The sequence below is a fragment of the Pungitius pungitius genome, chromosome 3 (assembly GCF_949316345.1).
Source record: "Pungitius pungitius chromosome 3, fPunPun2.1, whole genome shotgun sequence".
Lineage (NCBI taxonomy): Eukaryota > Metazoa > Chordata > Actinopteri > Perciformes > Gasterosteidae > Pungitius > Pungitius pungitius.
In genome coordinates this window covers 18,532,605-18,554,043 of record NC_084902.1, presented here as the reverse complement: position 1 = coordinate 18,554,043, position 21,439 = coordinate 18,532,605, and the positions used below count along the sequence as shown (strand labels likewise).

Here is a 21,439-nt window from a genome sequence, read left to right as displayed (position 1 = left end):
TTGAGCAAGAGCTAAATTTACCAAGAGCACGTGAAGCAGCACCGGGCTTTAGAAACGCCCCTTTTTATCTGCGAGCCAATGGGATTCGTCATTGTGAACACGCGTCCCCGCCTTCTGAGACGCGCCACTGCAGCGAGTCACACTTTGACATCTACAGGACCGAATAATTCTGACACCATGTCTGTCCGCGTGTTGGAAGTTCTCTTCTTCTTCTACTTTGCCTCTCACATTCCCATCACTCTGTTCATCGACCTACAAGCCCTGCTGCCCGGACATGTGTATCCTCAGCCAGTAAGTGTCTCATAAAGCTGTATATTTGCCTACAAAGTTGCAATAGACTGCTCAAATGGCACCATGGATCTTTCCCTCCACCAGCTGAAGGACCTTCTGCAGTGGTACGCGCAAGAGTTCAGAGACCCCATGGTGCTGGATCCGCCACAATGGTTCCAGTCTTTCATTTTCTGCGAGGCTTTGATTCAAATGCCGTTTTTCCCGGTTGCAGCCTACGCTTTCCTGAAAGGTTGGTTCATACCGAACGACGTCGAAGAGACGTACCTGAACGCGTCGTCATTGCTTGTTGACACAGAAGTACTCATTCGACCTATTGCATATCTTTTCACATTAGCTCGCAGGGATTTATGTTCCCCAGCTCTAAATCTTCTTAATTTGACACATTAAGACGACATTTCAAATGAAATATCAACAGCAGCATACGTTTGGATGATCCAAAGGCTTGTCTATGGAGTTACTGGAGTGACCTTTGACCCCAGAGTGTGTTCTGCAGCTTCATTTGATCACTCACTGGGTTCCTTGTGTTTCAGGTGGCTGTAAATGGATCCGGACTCCTGCCATCGTGTATTCCACACATGTGGCCACCACACTGGTCCCCATCCTAGCTCACATCCTGTTCCACCAGTTCCCTATGAAACCCCATGCTGGTCCCCAGACCCTGAAGGAGCGCTGGCTACTGGTCTCCATATACATCCCATATCTGCTTGTGCCCCTGCTGCTGCTCCTCACCATGCTGCTGTCCTCCACATACAACTCCACCTCCACATCACGACACAAGTCAGCCAAATCCAAGAAGAACTGACAGCACCACCAGAATAAAGAAATTGATTTCACTCTTCTTTTAGGCGGAGGATTCAGACTGCACCACACTATTAGAAATAATTTCCCTATTGTTAAACCAGGCACAATTATAACTAAATGTCATTCTTTCAAAAGATAACTTTTAAAGTAAATGATCACTTTATGCGTTAACAGTTGAATTTCTTTTGTGTGTTTTATCAGTAACAAAAGTAAAAAATGAATAGCCTTACAAAGGACTGGAAAAAATCCTAGTATGGCAGTTATTCTCCTGCGTTTGCATATCTATGAAGAAGTAAGCTGCCTCTGGTTGTTATTCAGAAGGACTCTGGCACCAACAGCAACAGGTCTGGCAGCCTGTTCATTTTGATATATATCTGATAACAGTGTCTGTCCCCCCACCAGCAAAGCTGTGAAGTATGAATATTCATTAATAAATCAAACTTCAGTTCAGGGTCATTTCCAAAACCTGTATGTTTACACATATTTTAGTTGGTGCAAAACTATGAAAATTTGTCTTGTTAAAATGTTATGAAAAGAAAATATTGATGGACTTTCTAAGTGCAGGAAAGTAAACTCAGTGACAAAGTATAGAAAATGAATAGAAATGTGGCTGATCCCCCATGCAATCGGGCCAGTTCACTGTTCTGTTGTATTAGAGCTTTGTGGAGCTTATATTAAAGCAGAAGTATTTGTAGTATAATGTGATTAGCAGACTTACTTGCATTTAAAGGTGCAATAGTAGCTCTGGTCATTTACCCGACACACTACAGCCCAGGTGCCAAGAAAGGGCGGCATTATGCAACCATAGGCCAAACGCTATACATGATCACATCGTCTTTAAATGGTGTCCTTTACTAACGTTGATCATCAGTATTAAATTGACATTTTCACAGCAGTCAAATGTTTCAAATTTTGTCTTTAAGGGACAAAGTTTATCAGCTTATCTACTCCCTCTCGTTTTGTCATCCCAGTCACTAACATCTGGTTATTTTAACACTCATACTGGTAAAGTTAAGTCACATTAAAATTGTACCAAGACTAACTTGAAAACTCAGTACTCAGTGTCCAAGGGGCCAAGAGAATCTCCACTTTAACAACTCGTACAAGCAGTTCACACTATTTAAAACCCCAACACAGGGGGGAAATACCAGATGTGCTACCTCCAGCTACTTTTGGACACCTAAAATAACTGATTCATGTAAATGACTTCCATCATCCCCCAATAACCAACCACATGTTTCTGCAGCCCTGAATAGCCATGCCTTGAGATGGTAAATTAACTTTTCTAGTCTTCAAAACACTTAAACACTACGTGTCATCCTCCAACCATTCACACACTTATGACCATTCACTACTAACACAAAGCTTTCAGGAGGAATTTGGGGTTTAAGTGTGTTGACCCAAGGATCCATGGACATGGACTGGAGGAGCTGGGGATTGAACCGCTGAATTTCTGTTATGAGTTCACGTTGTGTTCATAATGTTCACGTTGCGTTCACGTGTTCATAATGCAAATTATTATGAACGTTGTGCTTATAATACTTTGCATGTTTTTAGCCACCAGAGGGTGTCAAATAGCTACAGATGCCATCATCAGAAATAACATTGATTACGTGTTCAACTCTCCCCTTTTACCGCTGTATAAAATGTATTTTCATAATAAATGAGGATTAATGAAGATATTTTTTCTTTTTTCAAGAAGCGTATGATTACCCTAGTTTACTAAAAATTGCTGTGTTGTCATTGAGCCACGGCCTGAGAGTGCTTAAACTCTGTACATTTCGTAAGGTTATTTTGAACTATACCTGTGTTTTAATCCTTACTAAATCATGTCCCATCTTAAAATATAATTATATCATCTGAAGACATTGATTGCAAGTATTAGCCACTTTCTCTCCTGTTCCTTTGTGGCAAATTCAATTTCATTTATAACTCAGTAGTAAACAATTAAAAACTATACATCTAACAAGCCACTTTGCATGCATTCTTCAAATACCTTTTCCCGTCGAAAAATATATATCCATGAGATTAGGATATTCATTAAAATATAGACGATCAAGTTAGTTTGAAGCTTGAATAAACCTCCAGGAAGGGACTATCTTTTGCAGCGGAAGGAAATCTTCCGCGCAAGGCAGGGTATAAACCAACAACACGGCACTTGCTTCCAGTGTTGTCGAAGTGACCGTCAGCATGCTCACGTGACGTGACGAAGCTGCGCAGTGCTTACAACCCGAACCCTTCATATTAGCACCCTACCATCCCGCAGCTTCGCGTGGAAGTCAGCTGTTACTAAAATACGACCTGGGCTTCCGGTGCTAACATCAACGCCAGCTGGTCTGTAAGGTTTGACCCCGAAGGGAACCACCAGGTGTGCTTTATTATCGCACGGATTCGGCTGATGCCCTCTCCGTGTCTCGTGCGTGTGTCCCCGGAGGAGAGAACCGTGTCTGCTGGACGTCTGGTCGGAGAGGACGGCTCACGGGACCAGCCCTTCACACAAACAACGGTCCTGTGTTCGCGTCCGCGTTGGTCAACGCAAGCCTTGTCGGTGGACTAGCTCGCGGGTCTTGGCTAGTCGCACGCATCGTTCCGACGTGTAGAAACGGATACAAAAATTCTTCTGGATCGACAAGCCGGGGATAGCGTCACGGTACTTGGCGAATTATTGCTGGCGTGTTAGCAGAGAGCGGACAGCAGCGATGACCCGAGGGGCTGCCACATTGCTATGTCACTGTCAGGCTAACCGATAGCTCGCTGTCTGCAGCTGCCTTCCACCTCTGCATGGCCATCTCCAGCAGGGTGGGCATCATGTAGACTGCCCCATCCCCCCGAGACAGGTACGGTGACCGGGGACACGCAGCGTGTCAGTGAGCCTCCTTGGAGAGTGACGCTAAACTGGATTGCAGCTATCGAACTGGGTCAAAGACTGTCGGGCTGGCGCTGATACTGTTTCGCTCCGGATTGCCACGCTCAGCGCCATCTGCTCTGCGTGATATTACCATTATACCAACCGATTCAGAGGGCATTTCCATCCGTTATGTCCCGAGTCGTCCTGATCTCTTATTCATGCAATAAGGCACATGAGATCAGCTTGTTATGAAGTAAATACGCAGCATCGACCTGATCGAGAGCATCGTTCGCTCCAGGATCGTTTTCCGAGGAGCCCAACAAATTGAGGCGATCCAGCAGTGGCCCGGATCGGCCGGACCCCCGGCCTACCACCATGGAGCCAGTGGGAGACTTTGAGTACAGCAGAAAAGACCTGGTCGGACATGGAGCCTTTGCTGTGGTATTCAAAGGAAGACATAGAAAGGTAAATGAACGGTCCGTAGAGTCCCCCCCCCCCACCTCCTTTCCTGCACGACGGAAGGGGGGTAAGTAGGCAGCTTTATTGAAAAATCTGGGTCAGTGCAGAATGCTTTTGTGCAGTCGACGTTGTCACTTATTCTTTCCCAATGGGAATATTGCACATTTTTCTGGCGGGACATTTTGATCAGGTTTGGGGATCCGACCAATCATGCTGTGAAATGTGATTTCAGTGTCGTTTCATCCTCCTGCTAGTTGTATAAGTGCATCCATGGCCGCCTGGTTCATTCATGAAAGGGATGAGTCAGGCAGCAGTGAATGACTTGCTGACGTAGTGAGGAAGGAGGGCGCATGGGATGCAGTGTTTTTCCTTTTGCCTCCTTTTTAAATGTATAATCCTCCCTTATGTAAGAGCTGGAGCAGGACTCATTTATACTGAATCACTGCATCCAATTATATGATCAACACAATCCTCTGAAATAGAGTTAACTTTTAACAATGAACGAATGGGGAGTTTGTTTGTTTGTGACGGACATGAAGGAGATGACATCATCTTTCACTCACTGCTGTGAGACTGCCCTGAATTCCTCAATGAAAGCCACACCAAAGCATGCTGCATGCGCCTACCGGCGCTGAGCAGCACCTGATCCCTTCGGCCCGATGGCCTGGGAAACTGAGAACGGCAAACATTTAGCCATCCTCAGTGGAAGCCGTGCAGCTGCACATCGGTCCACCATGGGTGCCTTGCTGTCTAGCTCAAAAGCTCCTGGCATGTAATCGGTGTGTGTGCACTTTTAAAAGTCCAATCGTCTGCTGTCCAGTCTATTTGATGGGATTATTTCCACCTAATGAGGAACAAGACTGTTGGAGCCACCTGATTTACACAGAGGTGTTTGATGTTATCTGCTTCTGTTACATTGTAATGTTAGACAATTATTCAGTAATCAAAAAGCAGAAGCGGTTTTGCATTTAATATCCCAGAAAAACCAATTCCTAAAAAGAAACCTCAATGTTATTGAAATGTAATTCCATGTCAAACTCTGATTACATTAACATCCTTTGCCAACTGTGCTTCACATATTAATGTAACAGCTGGAGCCCTCGGCAAAATATCCAATAAGCTGCAACAAAGGACAGCAGCTAGAGCCACTAGGTCTGTCATTATTTGGGTAAAATGTATTAAGTGTAAATAATCATGGATAAACATTAAGACTGCAACTAAGAAGAATATAGTTCCCAATATTATGTGGAAAGTAGTCTTTCTGAATGCTAATAACAGGTTAAACTTGAAAAATGAGTGTCATTTCAGATATAACATCAGGCTCAAGACCAAAAGACATAATATAAAGACAAATCAGATGTAAATATTTCAGATGATGGTTCAAAACTTATATTTTCATAGTGGCAATGCTTCGCAACATGCATTACATAACTCAAAAGTCCAGATAATTCCCCCCTCTGTTGGAAATGTCTGTCAGCTGACTCTTAACGAGTCTACCTTTTTTGTAGAACATTTTTTGAGGTCATGACCGGAGTCGATCTCTTCATAGGCCCAAACGAGACATTAAGCATGTAGCCACTCCTTTTTCTGGTTGTAGTTCTTTTGCAGCTTTGCTGATGCTAGTCTCCCCGTACCTCACACCGCTGCACCCGGCCAGGATCCATACATTACGTCATGCCTTATTCTGAAGGGACGACATGGTGCCTCTATCTCTGCAGCATGACTTTCAGCAGAAGGAAAGTGCTTTACTCCTCATTCTGCGGTGCACTAGCTAGCCATTAGCTCATTACGTGATGGGTCAGTGGGAGGATTTAAGAGATTCTATGGGGGTAGTGTTTGTAGCTCAGTCACACTTGGCTGGACAGGCTGTCAGTGAACTGGGTATGGATGCAGCTCAGCTGACACACACACACTCACACACACTTCCTCATGTGCTTTATTCTCTGCCAAGCGGCGTGAGGCGAAGTGCAACCGCAGAAGAAGAAAATCGTATTTTAACCCAGATTTGTTTGGATACCAGAGCCTTTTATTCATGGACTTCCTTAGCTTCCTGTTCAACTGAGCATGTTGATTTAATTTGTCCATACTATAAGTGGGTTTTTCCTCATGTGCACAGAATCCAACCTCCCACCCCTGTGTCCTGAGCGTGTGCAGCTTAATGTCCTGAGAGCATTTGAGCTCGGGAAACCTCCAAATCTTTAAGTACCTGCTCCATGAGCTCATCTCGAAGGGAGATCATTCGGCCCGTCTCACTTAGCTCTTCGAGGAGGTAGGAGGCCTGGCCCTCGTCCGAGCTGTCATCTGAGCGCCTCGTCAGTCAGCGCCAGAGGCCGGCTGGGCTGTCAGAAACCCAAGTGACCTGGTGTCATTGGGAAGGCTACAATTTCCTTCGTCTCACGTCAACGCTCGCGTAGTTATGCTGGCCGTGCAGTTTAGGCCAGCAGGCTTTGTTTTAAGCTTACACACAAACCATGTTTAAAAATAAAAGGAGTCCTGTAGTCTGCTTTCTTATGATGTGTATATAGTGGTATGTACGTATATACAAGATTGTTATTTTGCCTTGCTATGATTTGATTTTTCTGAATGTATGCAAAAATGGTGTGGAATATGCTCTGTCCCTGCTTAATAAACTTATAGTTACTCAGACACCAGCATGATTTTAACCAATAAGAGACGACCATGCCCATACACTGTAAAATGTATACAACCTGATTGCTTTGTTTCTTGTTCGTCACAATAGTGACTGTGTATTGTGAAAGCTCAAAAAATATATCACTTTTTTAAAAATTAAAACCACTTTATTATTATATTACTCAAAGAATCCTGAAGTTCCCCGACCAAACCTACAAACTTTTGAACATTAAATAACAAACTATATCGGGAACACCATCTAGCCAATGAAGAAAAAAAAGAATAGATACACAGCTCCTCCCTGTGATGCAGTTGCAACACGGTGCTGCAACTCAGGAAAAACTCAATGCACTGCACATATGTTAATGAAAATAATATAATAAAGTTATCTAGATGTCACTTCTTCAGTACACATAAATTTGAAAATTTCAGAACTTCCTGCCAACTGAGAAATGAGACAAACGGGTCACTTTTTACCAGGCAGCCTGCTTCTGCCTACTTATGAAAACATGATTTGGATTTGGCCCATGGGACATGCAGACTTATTAGAACAGTGTGTCCCTAAAAGGGGGTACGTGAGATTTTTCTTAGTCAATTTTAAATGTGCAAGTTGCTAAACTGAATTTTATGTTTAGTTCGTTATTATATTTCATTATCCTAAAAACCCTGTTCGCCCCTGTTCTCACCCTCCATCACTGCAGCCTTGAAAGCTCAAACAAAGGAGTCGTGGTTGAAGCGTCGCAGCACTGCTGCTGAAAACAAGTCCCTGTGTGTACGTCACAAAAAAAAAGTTTGAGAGCCACTGCTTTAGAATATACCGTCTCCCATATAGTGAGTGTCTCCATACATGCGAGGAGTTGCTTTGCAAAAGTGCATCATTTTCTTGTCTCCAGCCGATCGGAGGTAAAGTAAAGACAGTGTGCACACTGTGAATGTGTTTGTGATTATCAGAGTCCTGTTCACATGATACAAGATAAGGGGAGGGGGGGGGGGGGTTACAGGGGGATGGGGAAGTTTTCATCTTAAAGCTGATATAATCTTTATTTTCAGAAGACAGATTGGGAGGTGGCCATAAAGAGCATTAATAAGAAGAACCTGTCCAAGTCCCAGATCCTTCTTGGCAAAGAAATCAAAATCCTGAAGGTGAGTTAATGCTTAATTGGCTCTGACCTTTCTGCTCAATGTATTTAAAGAGTGATCTTACTTGGGCCTCTGCACCTTCAACAGGGAGGAACCTCAACTTCCTTGATAGAAACATTAAAAGGTGTTGGTGAAAGAGATTCCATTGGCTTCTGTAGCACGTTAATGTTTGATTTCTGTTCTGTTTTTGCTCAGGAGCTGCAGCATGAAAACATTGTGGCACTTTACGATGTCCAGGTAAGTTATTATTAATGATTTTTTATCTTAATAGAGAATGACGGAGTCAATAGTATTCCCCCATGGATTACAACTTTAGAATTCAGTCATAAACAGGTATATACAGGTATATTTTTGAGGATGTAAAATTCTGGGAAGGAACTGACAACCAAGTCAAGGGTGAATCTGCGTTAGTATTTTAACAGCACATATTCCTGACCCTCTTCCAGATCCCAGTATATAAAAAAAGGCTTGTAATAATGATTGCACATCTCTGGGGACAGAACATTTGATTGTATGTCTTTGAAAGATGACTGTTTCTAGCCTTTAACAGTGGTATAATGCCTGGAGATGTTATTTGATGCTGGGTTACTCATTATGGACCGATGGCACGCTTTGTTAGAGATAGTACTAGAGATGACGGAATCTTTGAACAGATAATGATTGGATCCTGGGTGCTCAGCTGTTTTTTCATGCACTTCCTCTTTCTGTGTCTTCATTGTGTTTGCCTGTTTAGTCTCCGTTTGGATTGACTTTGCCATGCCACCCCTTTAGCTGCATTGATTCCTTGTGTGCTTTCCTTAGCAGCTGCTTCTTTGTGTGTGTCCCAGCGGTCTGTCTGTTGCGTTGTGTAACCATGTGCATCTCCTCCCTGCTGGACTCTGTCAATAGAGTCTGCTGCGTTTCAGCCCTTTGGAACGCAATAGCAACTGGCAGCTGCCTTTTTGCCAGTTTCTTGTTTCGACACATTGTTATTCCTTGAATCTCCAGTCTGACTTCCCCCAGCCTCACCAGGTGTAGTTTTTGTTGGTAGTCTGTGCTGCAGGACTTACCTACTTACTTATACACCAATCGGCCATTTTATTTAATACACCTTGCTAGTAAAAGGTTGGATATCCTTTTGCCTTCAGAACTGCCTTCTTCGTGACGTACCTTCAGCAAGGAGTTGATAGCATTAGGCAGATGCTGCAGATTTGTCGGCTGCACATCGATGATGAATCTCCCGTTCCACCACATCCCAAAGATACTCTATTGATTGATAACTGGTGACTGTGGAGTACAATGAACTCATTGTTATGTTCAATAAAAAAGTTTGAGTTGATATGAATTTTGTGATGTGGTAAGAAAGGAAGCCACATCTTCTGATGGAAATTAAAGTTTTTAGCCTACCCCAAAAAGTAAAAAGAATATTTGGCAGGCTCTTCCATTTTGCCAAACAACAGTGTTGGTCTTGTGGGATGTTCTCCTAGATCTCTCCAAGGGCATCAAAAAGAAGTCTGACGGCGTCTGGTGGAGCGAAACATAATGTCCCAGAGGCGTTTTATTGGGTCTAGGTCAGGTGATTGTGAGGGCCATTCAATAGCATCAATTCCTTCATCCTCCAGGTAATGCCTGCATACTCTTGCCACATGAGGCCGGGCATTGTCGTGCATCAGGAGGAACCCAAGACCTACTGCACCACGTAGGGTCTGACCATTTGTTCAAGGATTTCATCACCATACCGAAGGGCAGTCAGACTGCTTTTTCTAGCCTGGAGGGGTCTGTGCGTCCCTCCATGGTTATCTTCCCCAGACCATCACTGGCCCACCACCAAACTGGTCACTGAGCAATTTTGCAGGCATCATGGTTTTGTCCTTGGCTTCTCCAGAGCCTGTCTGACGCAGGGTGAACCTGCTCTCATGCTAATTATTATGCAAACGCTCATGAAGTCTGTTTCTAATTCGTTGGGCAGACAAATTGACACCAGCGGCCCGCTGGAGGGTCGTCTCATTGTTCCCCCTCTAGTAAATTTGTAATTTGTTCTTCGTGCGAGACAACATCATTATGTGTATTTTGTCTGGTCTATGGCTAGCTCTCCTTCCTCTCTGTCCGTTATGCTGCACCGTGCAGTTCTGCAGTCTTGATTCTTGTGAAAGGACAACAGGAGGGCTAATTATTTTCGTTTTTTACATTCTATCATCCCCTGTCAACTTTAAATACTTTTTCATTTTAAGAGGCTAAATCTATGAAGAACATTGTGCTCTTTTAATCGTAAAAACTAGTTTATGTACAGCCCTATTAAGTATTTATATCAAAGCAGTATTTAACATTCACATCATCAAACTAACAGCAGACAAGTGATTGCTTGTTGATTGTTAAGGCAATATTCAAAGAAGCTAATGTTGTGCTTTCTCTGTCTCTCTGTGTGTGTGCGTCCGCATGCACGTGTGTATGCAATTGAGGCAGGACTGACATATAAGGAGGGCTGAAAAGAAGTTGGATAGCTGTGGGTTTTCTGGAGCTTGGGAGTTTTCCTAGAAACATGCAGTACGCCCCCTGCCCCTTGTTTCTTTACAGAGCCTTGCTTTCCAGACATTTAACAGCCTGGGACAGAAGCTCAGAAGAAAAACACTGTCACTGACACACACACACACACACACAGCTTCTCAAATGGGAGTTGAATCACTGTAAAGATGCAATCTTACCCACATTAAAAAATGCCATTAGTTGAGGCCTAGTAAGTAAACTGTGATACTTGCTCTGTATTCTTTCACAAAACATTCGATAGTTCTCTATCATGCCATCTTAAAGTCTGTTAGTCTAATTTCTCCTTCTTTGAGAAAAAGCATGTTCGCTTAATGGAGCAGCACAGTAATGACCATGTGAACAACTCCCTACTGGTGCAGCAGCATCATAACCTTAGGTTGAATGTGGCTTTCTTTGAGGAATGTTATTAAGTTACTGAAATCTATCTCAAAAAGGCTCCCTTTTTATAAGATTTGCTTCCGCAAGTGTACGGTTGACATTATTTACTGGATGAAATTGTAATTTGGAGTTTGGATGCAATGAAGTTTAATATAGGAATGTCAAAATGAACGGTTCAAATGAATCAATCTTAATTTTAAGATGGTTTTAATCCAGCAAAACCATGACCTAATCAGGTTTAGAAAATTAATCTTTGTTGATGAAAGATGTTTGACCAGCACATGAGCCAACCCACTCGCATAATCTTCAGAAGATGTGTCTGTTTTTCAAAAGACATTTTCTGAGCGTATATATCTATAACGTCTAAACGTCTGCAGTTCATTGTATAATGCATTTCCATGTGGAAGTGCATTATAGCTATGATGTGCATGTTTACGGTACATTATGTTCCTTTGTCTGCGCACTGCTTTGCGTGTGTATTGTGTAAGTGGCCATATCAGCACATCTGTGAAATAACAAACTACACAATAACAAACCTCCTCCCCTCTTAACCCGAGTTACTGTTCCCTTGCTGCTTTCATCCTGTGAGACACGTGGTGTCAAAGCACAGGTTTATCTCCTAAATGAGACCAGTTTACCCAGAATACCACGGATTACAATTCTTGCTTGTGTGACAAAACGCAGACTGGCTCACCACAAATTCTTAACCCACCCCCTCCCCTTGGTACGTACACACACACACACACACACACACACACACACACACACACACTCTCTCTATGTTCTTTCTCCACCCTCTCCAATTTGGCCATATCCCATCCCCCATATTGTTGCATAACAAGATCCTTAAGCTCGAGTGTGAATGCAATAACTCAACGACTAACTGGCCACAGTGCTGATTTGTCTCACATGTCCCAAATGTTTGTGTGTGTTGTGCTGTCAGTTCTCAACACTTGGGATGATGAAATCATTTCATCCCTCCTTCCATCCAGCAGATTCTATCGTTTCATGAGTGTGCTCATGAGGTTATGATAATAGAGGGGCTATTTATATCATAGTTGTTTTGGAATATTTTGTTCTGTAAAGGAATGTTTTGGAGCACGCCCTCTTCCTGCACAGAGCTATCATGTCCAAAGTTCAAGTTGAGTTTTTTATTTATCATGCAGCCAATGTGTGAACAGTGCCTTGTAGGAAAAAACACTTGTTATTGTAAACGGTTCAAGCGGTCACTACTTTCATGAGTGTGAGCTTCTAGCTCCTCAAATACCTCACAAACACAGGCTACCCTATGTGCTGCAGTGAGCACCTGCCTCTTGAAATGCATCTCACTTCTTAGTAATTAGGGAAAGAACCAAAGTCAAGCGACTGCAGCAGCCAGAGAAAACCGCTAGATAAATAGTACATCGTGTGTAGTAAAAAGCAGGAGCTTGTCCTAGAAGTACCTTTGTTGTTGTTATTGGTATCCTGTTCAGTTGGGTAAAGGGGACGCTCTCGTTTGTGATTGTGTAAGAGTGTTGTTCTGTGACAATGGCTAGTCCTCCTCGCTAGCCTCTAAAGTATGTGGGCTCTGCTTCCGCCCCATTGTCTCCTGATTGGGCTGCAGAATTCATTTGTGTCATAATGTAATCCTCGGAGTGTCCCTTCCCCCACAACCAGCTGCCCCTAAGTGGAGAAAACAATGTATAGGATTGGAAAAGACTTACCTAACTCAGAAACCAAACAAACAACCAATTACCGAGGGCTCTCACATTGATTGAGTAGCCTCGGGACACTGGGCCAGAGCTTGTGGCTGTAGCTAGCAGCTGTGGCTAGTGGCCTTAGCTGCAGTAGCTAGTGGATGTAGCTAGCATCTGTGATTGGCTGTCGTTGATAGCTGTAGCTAGATGTTTAGCTAATGGCGGTAGCTAACTGCTGTGGCTAGTGGTCTTAGCATTATATAGATGTCAAAATTTCCCGTTGATTTAGAGTTGTTCATTTTTCTATCAACACATAACTTGCGATGTCATGGGCATTGAATGCATTTTCATAAGACAAAAATATTATATATAAGGGTTATATGTTCGGGGGTAGCACTGTTAACGTAAATGGCGAGTGCTGTATTTGATGTCCTGTGGATTGCAGAGGAGCTGACCACTGCTTCAGGATAATTTGATTCTGTGTCTCTTCTCTTCCAGGAAACACCCAACTCTGTTTTCTTGGTCATGGAGGTATGTATAGAAACAGGACTGTCTGGGTATTCGATGATTCAAAGCTCATATCCTCTAATTATGTGTTGTGTAATGTTTGTCTTGTTTGGCATTATTTCATTATTTCTTTAGTAATGCCTTTTTATAAAAAAATGAAATATAGTATAAGTGATGTACGGGACCTTGCATAAGTATTTGTCACCTTGGATTTTTCACCATTTAAATATAGTATAACAAGAGATTCAAATTGTTTTCATTGGGATTTTATGTAATAGACAAACACAAAATGGATGGATTTACAAATATAAATCTAAAGTGTTGAATGCATATATATTTACCGCCTGTACTGTAAAAACCTAAAAACCCTTAACATAGATCTGGTACAACCAATTCTTCAGTCACATAATTAGCATATAGGGCCCGCTTGTCCCCAGTTTAATCTCAGTATAAATACACTTGTTCAGTGACGGCCATTGAGATCAACATCGTGAAGACAGGGATAAAGTTGGAGCTGTAAGTAAGTATGTAGCAGGGTTAGGTTAGAAAAAAATATCCCACGCTTTGAACATTTCACAGAACACCATAAATCTATCATTACAAAATGTACAAACCCAACACTTCACAGACAATCTCCATCCAATCTGAGTGAGCTTCCGCTTTTTTCCCCAGAAGAATGTACGAACATTTCCATCTTTAAATTTGCAAAGCTGGCGGAGACCTACCCCAAATGACTTGTAGCTGTATTTGCACCTAAAAGGGGTTCTAGTATGAGGGGAGTGAATACTTATGCATCCAACAGATTTCAACAGAAATCATTATTGTTTGTGTTACAATACATCAAATTCTAGTTTTTAATAGTACAAATTGGGGAAAACATGTAGTGTCTCTTGGTGTCAATGTCTCTGCTACGAGGAACCACCAAAGCCACAAAGCATTTCAATGCAACTTCAATTCAAAAGTTGATTGTCTGCCATTCTTGCAGAGAAAAAATAAAAAAACAAAAGCAATAACATATGGAGAATCTAAAAGCTAACTTTCATGCCTAAAAAGTGTAGAAGTAACCTAGGAATCACACTTGTTTCACTGCTGTTTCTAAAAGGAAACATATTTTTAAAATAATCCAGTGCCAAAGCGCTGACTCAGACCGCACTTTACTCCACCATCAGCAAAAGCCTTAATGAGGTCATACGTGACTCAGGGAGTAGAATATAACTTAATTCTGCCTTTCTCATCTTGTTTTTCCACTCCCTTTCTTTTACCCTTCTACACTACAGTTGTTGAGTTGTTTCTCCTTAGAACTCACTGGCACAGATAAACCTACAGCTAAGACGATTAATTGATGAGCCATAATCTTGGTTAGGATTAGCGCTAACACTCATCCGCAAAGATAAAGACACTCAAACGCACGCATGCACGCGCACACGCATGCATAAAGCCAAAATGTGCTTCACGGCTTTACATTGTTGAACCTGAACTTAGTTATGGCTGGTAGTGATTGTTTGTCTCCCCACACAGTACTGTAATGGAGGGGATCTTGCTGACTATCTGCAAGGTAAGCATCACACTAATCAATCTGACAGTTATTTTTCATCGAAACAAAGTGACAAATACTGCAGAGGAGATGCCATGCCTGCAGCTATTGTGCTCCAACGAGTGGGAATGTGGTCATTTCGTATCCAAGTGTGATAGTTTGTAGAATAATCTAACTCTTTATTATGTGGGGATGTTACTGTGTACATATGCACATGTGGATGTTAATATTTCTCCATGTTTTCCATGTGAGTATGGGAACAACTACAGCTTTGTACAAAGGGTTCCTTCTCTATTGTTTATGCCTCTGATGCCTTAAAGGTCAGCATTTCTAGTCACAGATCAAGTTGACTGACACTGGATATGTATCTAATGGACAGTGGAAGGGATGTTTGGAATGTTGAATGATGTTTTGTATATTTTAGGACCGACAAAAGGGAATCGGAAAGATAAAGACCATTGGTCATTACTAATGCCTCAGCGGAAGTACAATCCTCTAGGCCAAAGTCTGAGATATAGCATGTGGAACTCAACAAGCCCCAAAGAAAAGTCACACTCCAAGTTCGACCACTAGTTTTGCATTAACCTGTGAGCCGTGGGTCTGAATTTACAAGTGATATCTAACTTTCATATGCAGCGTGGATGACCGTAATTGAACAGGCGTTATCAAAAATAGGCACGCTTGTTTTTCCCCAGCTATGCCGCATGGACTTCCAACTGTAGACAGCATCACAATGTCTGGTTGTTTCATGTAGAGTTGCCCAAATCGATATTCCAACAGTGGACTTGTATTCTGCAGAATTCAGACAGGATCACAACCATTGCAGACCAGTAGGTGTTTCAATTTAACAAGTAACCGTGTTAACTGTTGACTTTCAACACAATGCATCTGTGGATGCACGTTGTGTCTTTTCTAAGTAGTTCACAGAGATAATAAACAATCAATAAATACCTGTTGCACAATTATCAACATAATTTAACTTGCAGGGTTGATTCTTGACTATTGAAATGGAAATGATTGTAAAAATCTCAACTCAAGGTTAACCTTTTTTAGAGTTTCTAGCTGAAGTCTTTTCGCTACATCACATGTGGGGAAACTGTTCACAATATTTACACATGATCCTTCATTAGAACACTAGAACACACATCTGAACAGTTGTCACCACACTCTGGTTGCTGTGAATTGTGTAAGAGAGTTCAAATCTGGTGAGCCTCTCACATCCCTGCCATTGGATGGCAGTTTGCCAATACATCTGTTAGATAACCACAGGTGTTTACTCTTCTGTTGCAGAATAACTGATTGATTTGCTGGAACAGCTCACTTATCACACCACTTTTGTATTTTGTACCTGCACTACATGTACAAACTTGCCGGTTACCTAATGGGCCAGGTGAGACCTGTTGGTGACAGGGGGCTACCAGGAGTCTCGAGTAATACTAAAGAACTCCTCTGACATTATAAATGTATTTTTAAATCCACCAGTGTTGGCCCCGGCTGGCTGCCAGTCTTGATCTCTTTAGTCGTTGTGACTTTGATGTCCTGAATGAAGGGCTTCTGTGTTTACTTAACACGTTCCAGTCTGTGAACACTGTGTAGATAACGGCCATCCTCCATTAAAGAACAGGACTTCACTTTTCGTTGGTCCACTGGGGTTGGCAGCAAGCCCGAAAACCCCTAAATACTAGATTAATATTGGTAATCTCACTGGATTGATCCATGCCCACGCTGTACTAACGAGTACTTGTTAGATGGAGCGAGAGGAATCCTGCCTCAATTTACACCATTTTCTTTGGATTATTACAGTAATATGCTAATAATTTGCTTAAATTAAGTGAGGCTGATAAATACAGTTTTGAATCATGCAGTTTTTCATGGGTCCGTGCCAGCTACAGATGTGGCCGGAGGCTTTGTGTTTTTGGGTTGTTCGTCTGTATGTCCATCAATCCCATTCTGGTGAACCCAGTGTCTCATGAATGCCTGGAGGATCAACTACATTTTAGTGGTTTAAAGATCCACTTTACCTCAAACTGTTGCTACATGTCAAGAATCCATTCACATTTTACAAATTTACACAAATATTTGAAAGATAAAATGACAGACACAGACATGGATGTAGCTTGACCGGTTGGTGGAGGCCTACTTACATGACAAAACAAACAAAAGTGCTGGCATGCTTGACAAATGGTACAAGGCGAACTAGCAACAAACAACACAGAGCACGCCACTTAAGTACTCAAGGGGACGGTGAGTCAACGAGACATATTCAGGAAGGGCGGCTGCACACGGTGAAGTCTAGACACCTGAAACATGAGGGAGATATCAATATGAATACATGTAAAGAAAAACTGGCATAATTAAAACTGAAGTGAATAACAAAGTACTGAATTGGCTAGATGAGCCCTGAGAGCTCCATAAGGAGCTGCTTCACCTAACGGCACCCTGTTATTTTTCTTCAAAATAAAAAAATGTTTTATCTTCATGCCCATATCTCTCCTTTACTTCAGCAAAGGGGACTCTGAGAGAAGACACACTGAGGGTTTTCCTCCAGCAGATTGCTGCTGCCATGCGCATCCTCAACAGCAAGGGAATCATCCACCGTGACCTGAAACCACAGAACATCCTGCTGTCGTACGCGGGTCGCAAGAGGTCCAACATCAGTGGCATCCGCATCAAAATAGGTGACAGAATTAGGTAGAAAAGGTCCTTTCAGAACTCTGTCAGAGGGCTGAAATAAATAAATAAATAGATAAATAAAACGGGTCCTTCAAAGTTATGCTGCCTTTAGTTGGTCCAACTTTTGGACAAGTCTTTTGAAGTCTTTGTAAATATTCACTATCATACATCTGTGGATAACGCCTTTGCCATCCACAATGAAAATGTCTTATTTTTACACTACAGTATTGTAATGAGTGCATTTAGGTGAAAGAAATGTATTGTGCACGTGTTACTGTTTTGTCTGTCTCGCTTTTCTTCAGTGTGCAACAAAAGTGTTTTGTGTTCCTAGTAATAATAACACATGTATTTTTCTTGATTTTCCGGCCCTGCAGCTGACTTTGGCTTTGCACGGTACCTCCAGAGCAACATGATGGCAGCCACGTTGTGTGGGTCACCCATGTACATGGTCAGTGTGTTTTACTGTCTTTGGTTTGTGTGTGTGTGTCAAGAATTGCATCTGAGGTCAGTCGTTTTTACACTCGTGGGGTGTCGGTCCAGAGCGAGCCCAATGCTGGGCCCGTGGTTGTGTCGCTGCCTCCAGATTTCTCAAGAACCTTTCATGCGAATGACAATACACTCATCACTGGGTTCCTCAGCAATACACAATGGCATGCAGTGGTTTGAAACCAAAGCAACAACACCAGGGCCAGACTAAACAGCGAGGCCAACTGAGACAACTGCCCGTGACCACCTTCCAAAAAGGGCCCAGACACGTGTAGATGTATTATGAAGTTTCAGCCACGTATCAGCCATTGAGTATATTGTAAATGGTAAATCGACTGGTATACTGCGTTTCTAGTCTCCCGACCACTCAAAGCGCTCAATGTACTCATTCACCAGCACATATACTAATGACACAAGCTAGCATGCACAGCGCCACCTGCCCATCCGTAACTAGCATTCACACAAGAACACGTCGGCATGCAGGTTAGCAAGGCCTGGGATCAAACCACCAGTCCTCTGATAGGAGCACGGCCGTGCTTTCCACTCATTCACAATCACCCCAGATTCCGCAGACTTGTGCAGTGAATCCCTCTCTTTCTCTGATCACTTGAATTAGGCAGTTTGTTTTTACTGTGTTTTGAATAGTTTTACAATTAATAGTTAATATCATAAAATACGTTCTGCCTCTGCTGATGCTAACCTTTCCAGTTAGACAAAGAGAACAAATATCCAGCAAGACTGCTTTTACTTGGAGTCCCCAAATGATCAAACCTGCTCCTGTAAGAAATAAATGGACCACGTGGAAAACCCAAACTGAGTCAGTTCAATACATTTCACTACGTTGTGCTGATAATGCAACTCTTAACTTAAAATAATATTTATGTGCAGGACTTTTTTGTGAGGTGGAAATAGTCACCAATAGTTGATTAGTGCTTGTTTGTTCTTGGCACAAGCAAAGACTAGACGGATTGACATAGAGACATTTCTTGCTCTACAGCCAGATGCCGTGGCAGCTTCATTGACGGTGTGTTGCATAACTCTCCCTGCTTAACGTGGCCTTTCCTCCCTCAGGCCCCAGAAGTCATCATGTCCCAGAATTATGATGCCAGGGCCGACCTGTGGAGCATAGGGACAGTCATTTACCAGTGTCTGGTCGGCAAGCCCCCATTCCAGGTTAATACTGTGCACAACCAACCAGTAAAAAACGTATTGGTAGATATTCAGTATCTGTTTGTCATCTAATTTCTGTATCGGTATTTTCAGGCCAATAGTCCCCAAGACCTGAGGATGTTCTATGAAAAGAACAAGAATCTACAACCAATGTAAGCCACAGAACCTCCTCCCTCTTTTCCTTTAGGCTTCTTTTTGCAGTGTGTGACCGTGGCTGTCCGTGATGAAAGGGGACAGTTCTGAGGAGAATCTGTGGTAGAGATTTTGAGACCACGGATGATAGATGACATGTCTGTGCTCGCGTCTGTTGTTTCGTATCAATGGTATGCGTATGGCTGCCAATGTCGGTCCATCGAGCCACCACTATGGCTCCTGGCTGAAATACCAAATCGCAACAACTCAACACAGGGTTGGTGGAATCATGCGTCCCTCAGTTAGAAACTCTTTTCATTGACTGTGCACCTTTTTATTACTTGCATGAGTTTTCCTTGTTTATTGTAGCCGGTGTTTGCATCCCACCTCAGGCCTCTGTGAGTGAGGCGCTCTGGACCACTGCTACGCTGTAATAAAGGATGCATACTGCTCTTCCCCCCCTATGAAGCTTTAAGAATCACTGTGTGGCTCATCTGTGTGGTTCATCTTAACCCAACCAACAGGCAGAAATGTAAATCTGCAAAGCCCGTGGTCAAGACATGTGAAGAGAAGGAGTAACGAGGCAAAGCTTGATCTACAGTCCAGCTTTGACTGCTCGCATTGGAGTGTTTAGAGGCTGCTGCTACCTGGATGGGTCGTTTGTTTTTCTTCCCGGTGCTAAACTGTTTAAAAAAAGCACAAAACACTGATTGACAACATTAAATTTAAACACCAATATTCATCAGCAACAGTCTTTGAAGAAGGCCATGAGTACTTGCCACTACTATAAGGAACAGAATGGGATGGGTCTATGTGGAATGCTGGTGGGGGTTGTTACCAAGACCTTATTTGATCCATCTCACCTAATGTGACATACAATGAATTTGTAGGATTTGTTGTTTTTGCTCCCCACAAGAAGTATTAATGCTTCAATGCTTTAATTAACCAGCATCCCAAGAGAGACATCCCAACAACTTGGCCACCTTCTGCTGGGGCTGCTGCAGAGGAATCAGAAGGACAGGATGGACTTTGGTGAGTGAAAGGGAATATAGCGGTGATAAATGTGTTAATCGGGTTTGTTTTTCACATAAACAAATTTGTCGGTGCTCTCTGATCTGATCTGTTCCCTCCCTCTGCAGATACTTTTTTTAGCCATCCTTTCCTGGAGCCGTTGTGTACGATTAAGAAATGTAAGCACAAGCTCATATTCCCAAGAAAGATAACTTACAGCACAATATATTCACATTATACTGCTTGAAGATAAATTATCTCTATTTTTTTTGCCCTCAGCTTGTCCGGTGCCAGTCCCTAGTGCTTCCAATGCAGTGACAGACAGTTCCTGTGGCAGCTCACCCAGCATCCACTACAACTCCCCTCCTGTGAGTTTGAGATTACATCATGAATCTTCATTCAATGGGGATTACACTTTTGTTGTAAAAACAGTACTATTGTGTATACACAATACAATTTGATAAAATTTCCCTTGTATAGCCCAATTTCCCAAATTTGCCTCAGATGGTGTAACAAACTACACAATCTGACAATCACTTATAATAGCAGAAAAATAATATAATAGTATAAAAATGTATTATTACTTATAACGGCAGTGATAAAAATACCATGACCAGGCCAGCAGTTACAAACAGCAGTTCCTCAAGAGACGAAGCAAAGTTCTTGCATGTATTAATGGAGCGTGAATGCGTGGAAATGGAAAGGAGCTTAGTGTATACTAGGAAGTCCTCAAGCAGCTTAGGCCTATAGCAGCATAACTAGGGCTGGTCCTTAGCCGCCCTAAACTATTAACATTATCAAAGAGCTTTTAAGCCTACACTTAAATGTAGTGAGATTTATCTGCCCCTGCCTTTGAAGAATGTGAGGCCTTACCATTTAGGGCTTTGTAGGTGAGGAGAAAGATTTGAGGATTCTCTTCCTTATTTCCCCTATTACAGGGAGTCACTCCGGAGTAGTTAATCTGGGTGTAATATGAACTCCCTTCTTAATTTATGTTGGTACACGTGCTTCAGCATTCTTGACCAACTTAATGAGTCTTAAGGGACTCATCGGAGCCAGTGGCATTGTCTCTTGCTGGTGATTGAAGCAATGCCATCTACAGTAACTATATCTTTAGATGATAGTATTCAGGGTAGTGTACAATAACTTTAGATTATCATTAAGTTGTCCTGATGCCAC

The 21,439-nt window shown here is 42.5% G+C and overlaps 2 protein-coding genes across 3 annotated transcripts in view; both read left to right on the top strand.

Annotated features, from left to right (window-relative positions):
- The first annotated feature begins 111 nt into the window (after nt 1-111).
- On the top strand, nt 112-1,987 carry tmem97 (transmembrane protein 97). Its single transcript, XM_037471093.2, has 3 exons — nt 112-291; nt 376-520; nt 822-1,987. The coding sequence occupies exons 1-3, from the start codon at nt 178-180 to the stop codon at nt 1,091-1,093; spliced, it is 531 nt and encodes a 176-aa protein (XP_037326990.2). The 5' UTR covers nt 112-177; the 3' UTR covers nt 1,094-1,987.
- A 1,282-nt stretch (nt 1,988-3,269) lies between these two features.
- ulk2 (unc-51 like autophagy activating kinase 2) overlaps nt 3,270-21,439 on the top strand; it is a 32,811-nt gene continuing 14,641 nt past the window's right edge. For both annotated transcript variants that reach the window (XM_037480480.2, XM_037480471.2), the window contains exons 1-12: nt 3,270-4,405; nt 8,081-8,173; nt 8,366-8,407; nt 13,246-13,278; nt 14,773-14,809; nt 17,293-17,466; nt 17,836-17,909; nt 19,019-19,120; nt 19,211-19,269; nt 20,199-20,281; nt 20,389-20,439; nt 20,540-20,628. In XM_037480480.2, coding sequence (XP_037336377.2) covers nt 4,316-4,405; nt 8,081-8,173; nt 8,366-8,407; nt 13,246-13,278; nt 14,773-14,809; nt 17,293-17,466; nt 17,836-17,909; nt 19,019-19,120; nt 19,211-19,269; nt 20,199-20,281; nt 20,389-20,439; nt 20,540-20,628 — 927 coding nt within the window. In that variant the 5' untranslated portion in view covers nt 3,270-4,315. The remainder of the gene's footprint in view (nt 4,406-8,080; nt 8,174-8,365; nt 8,408-13,245; nt 13,279-14,772; nt 14,810-17,292; nt 17,467-17,835; nt 17,910-19,018; nt 19,121-19,210; nt 19,270-20,198; nt 20,282-20,388; nt 20,440-20,539; nt 20,629-21,439) is intronic.

Bases quoted from the DNA above. Each gene is read 5' to 3' on its own strand.
- tmem97 (XM_037471093.2), top strand. From the start codon at position 178: ATGTCTGTCCGCGTGTTGGAAGTTCTCTTCTTCTTCTACTTTGCCTCT. The intron at 292-375 runs GTAAGTGTCTCA...TCCCTCCACCAG, and splicing joins GACATGTGTATCCTCAGCCA to CTGAAGGACCTTCTGCAGTG. The intron at 521-821 runs GTTGGTTCATAC...CTTGTGTTTCAG, and splicing joins AGCCTACGCTTTCCTGAAAG to GTGGCTGTAAATGGATCCGG.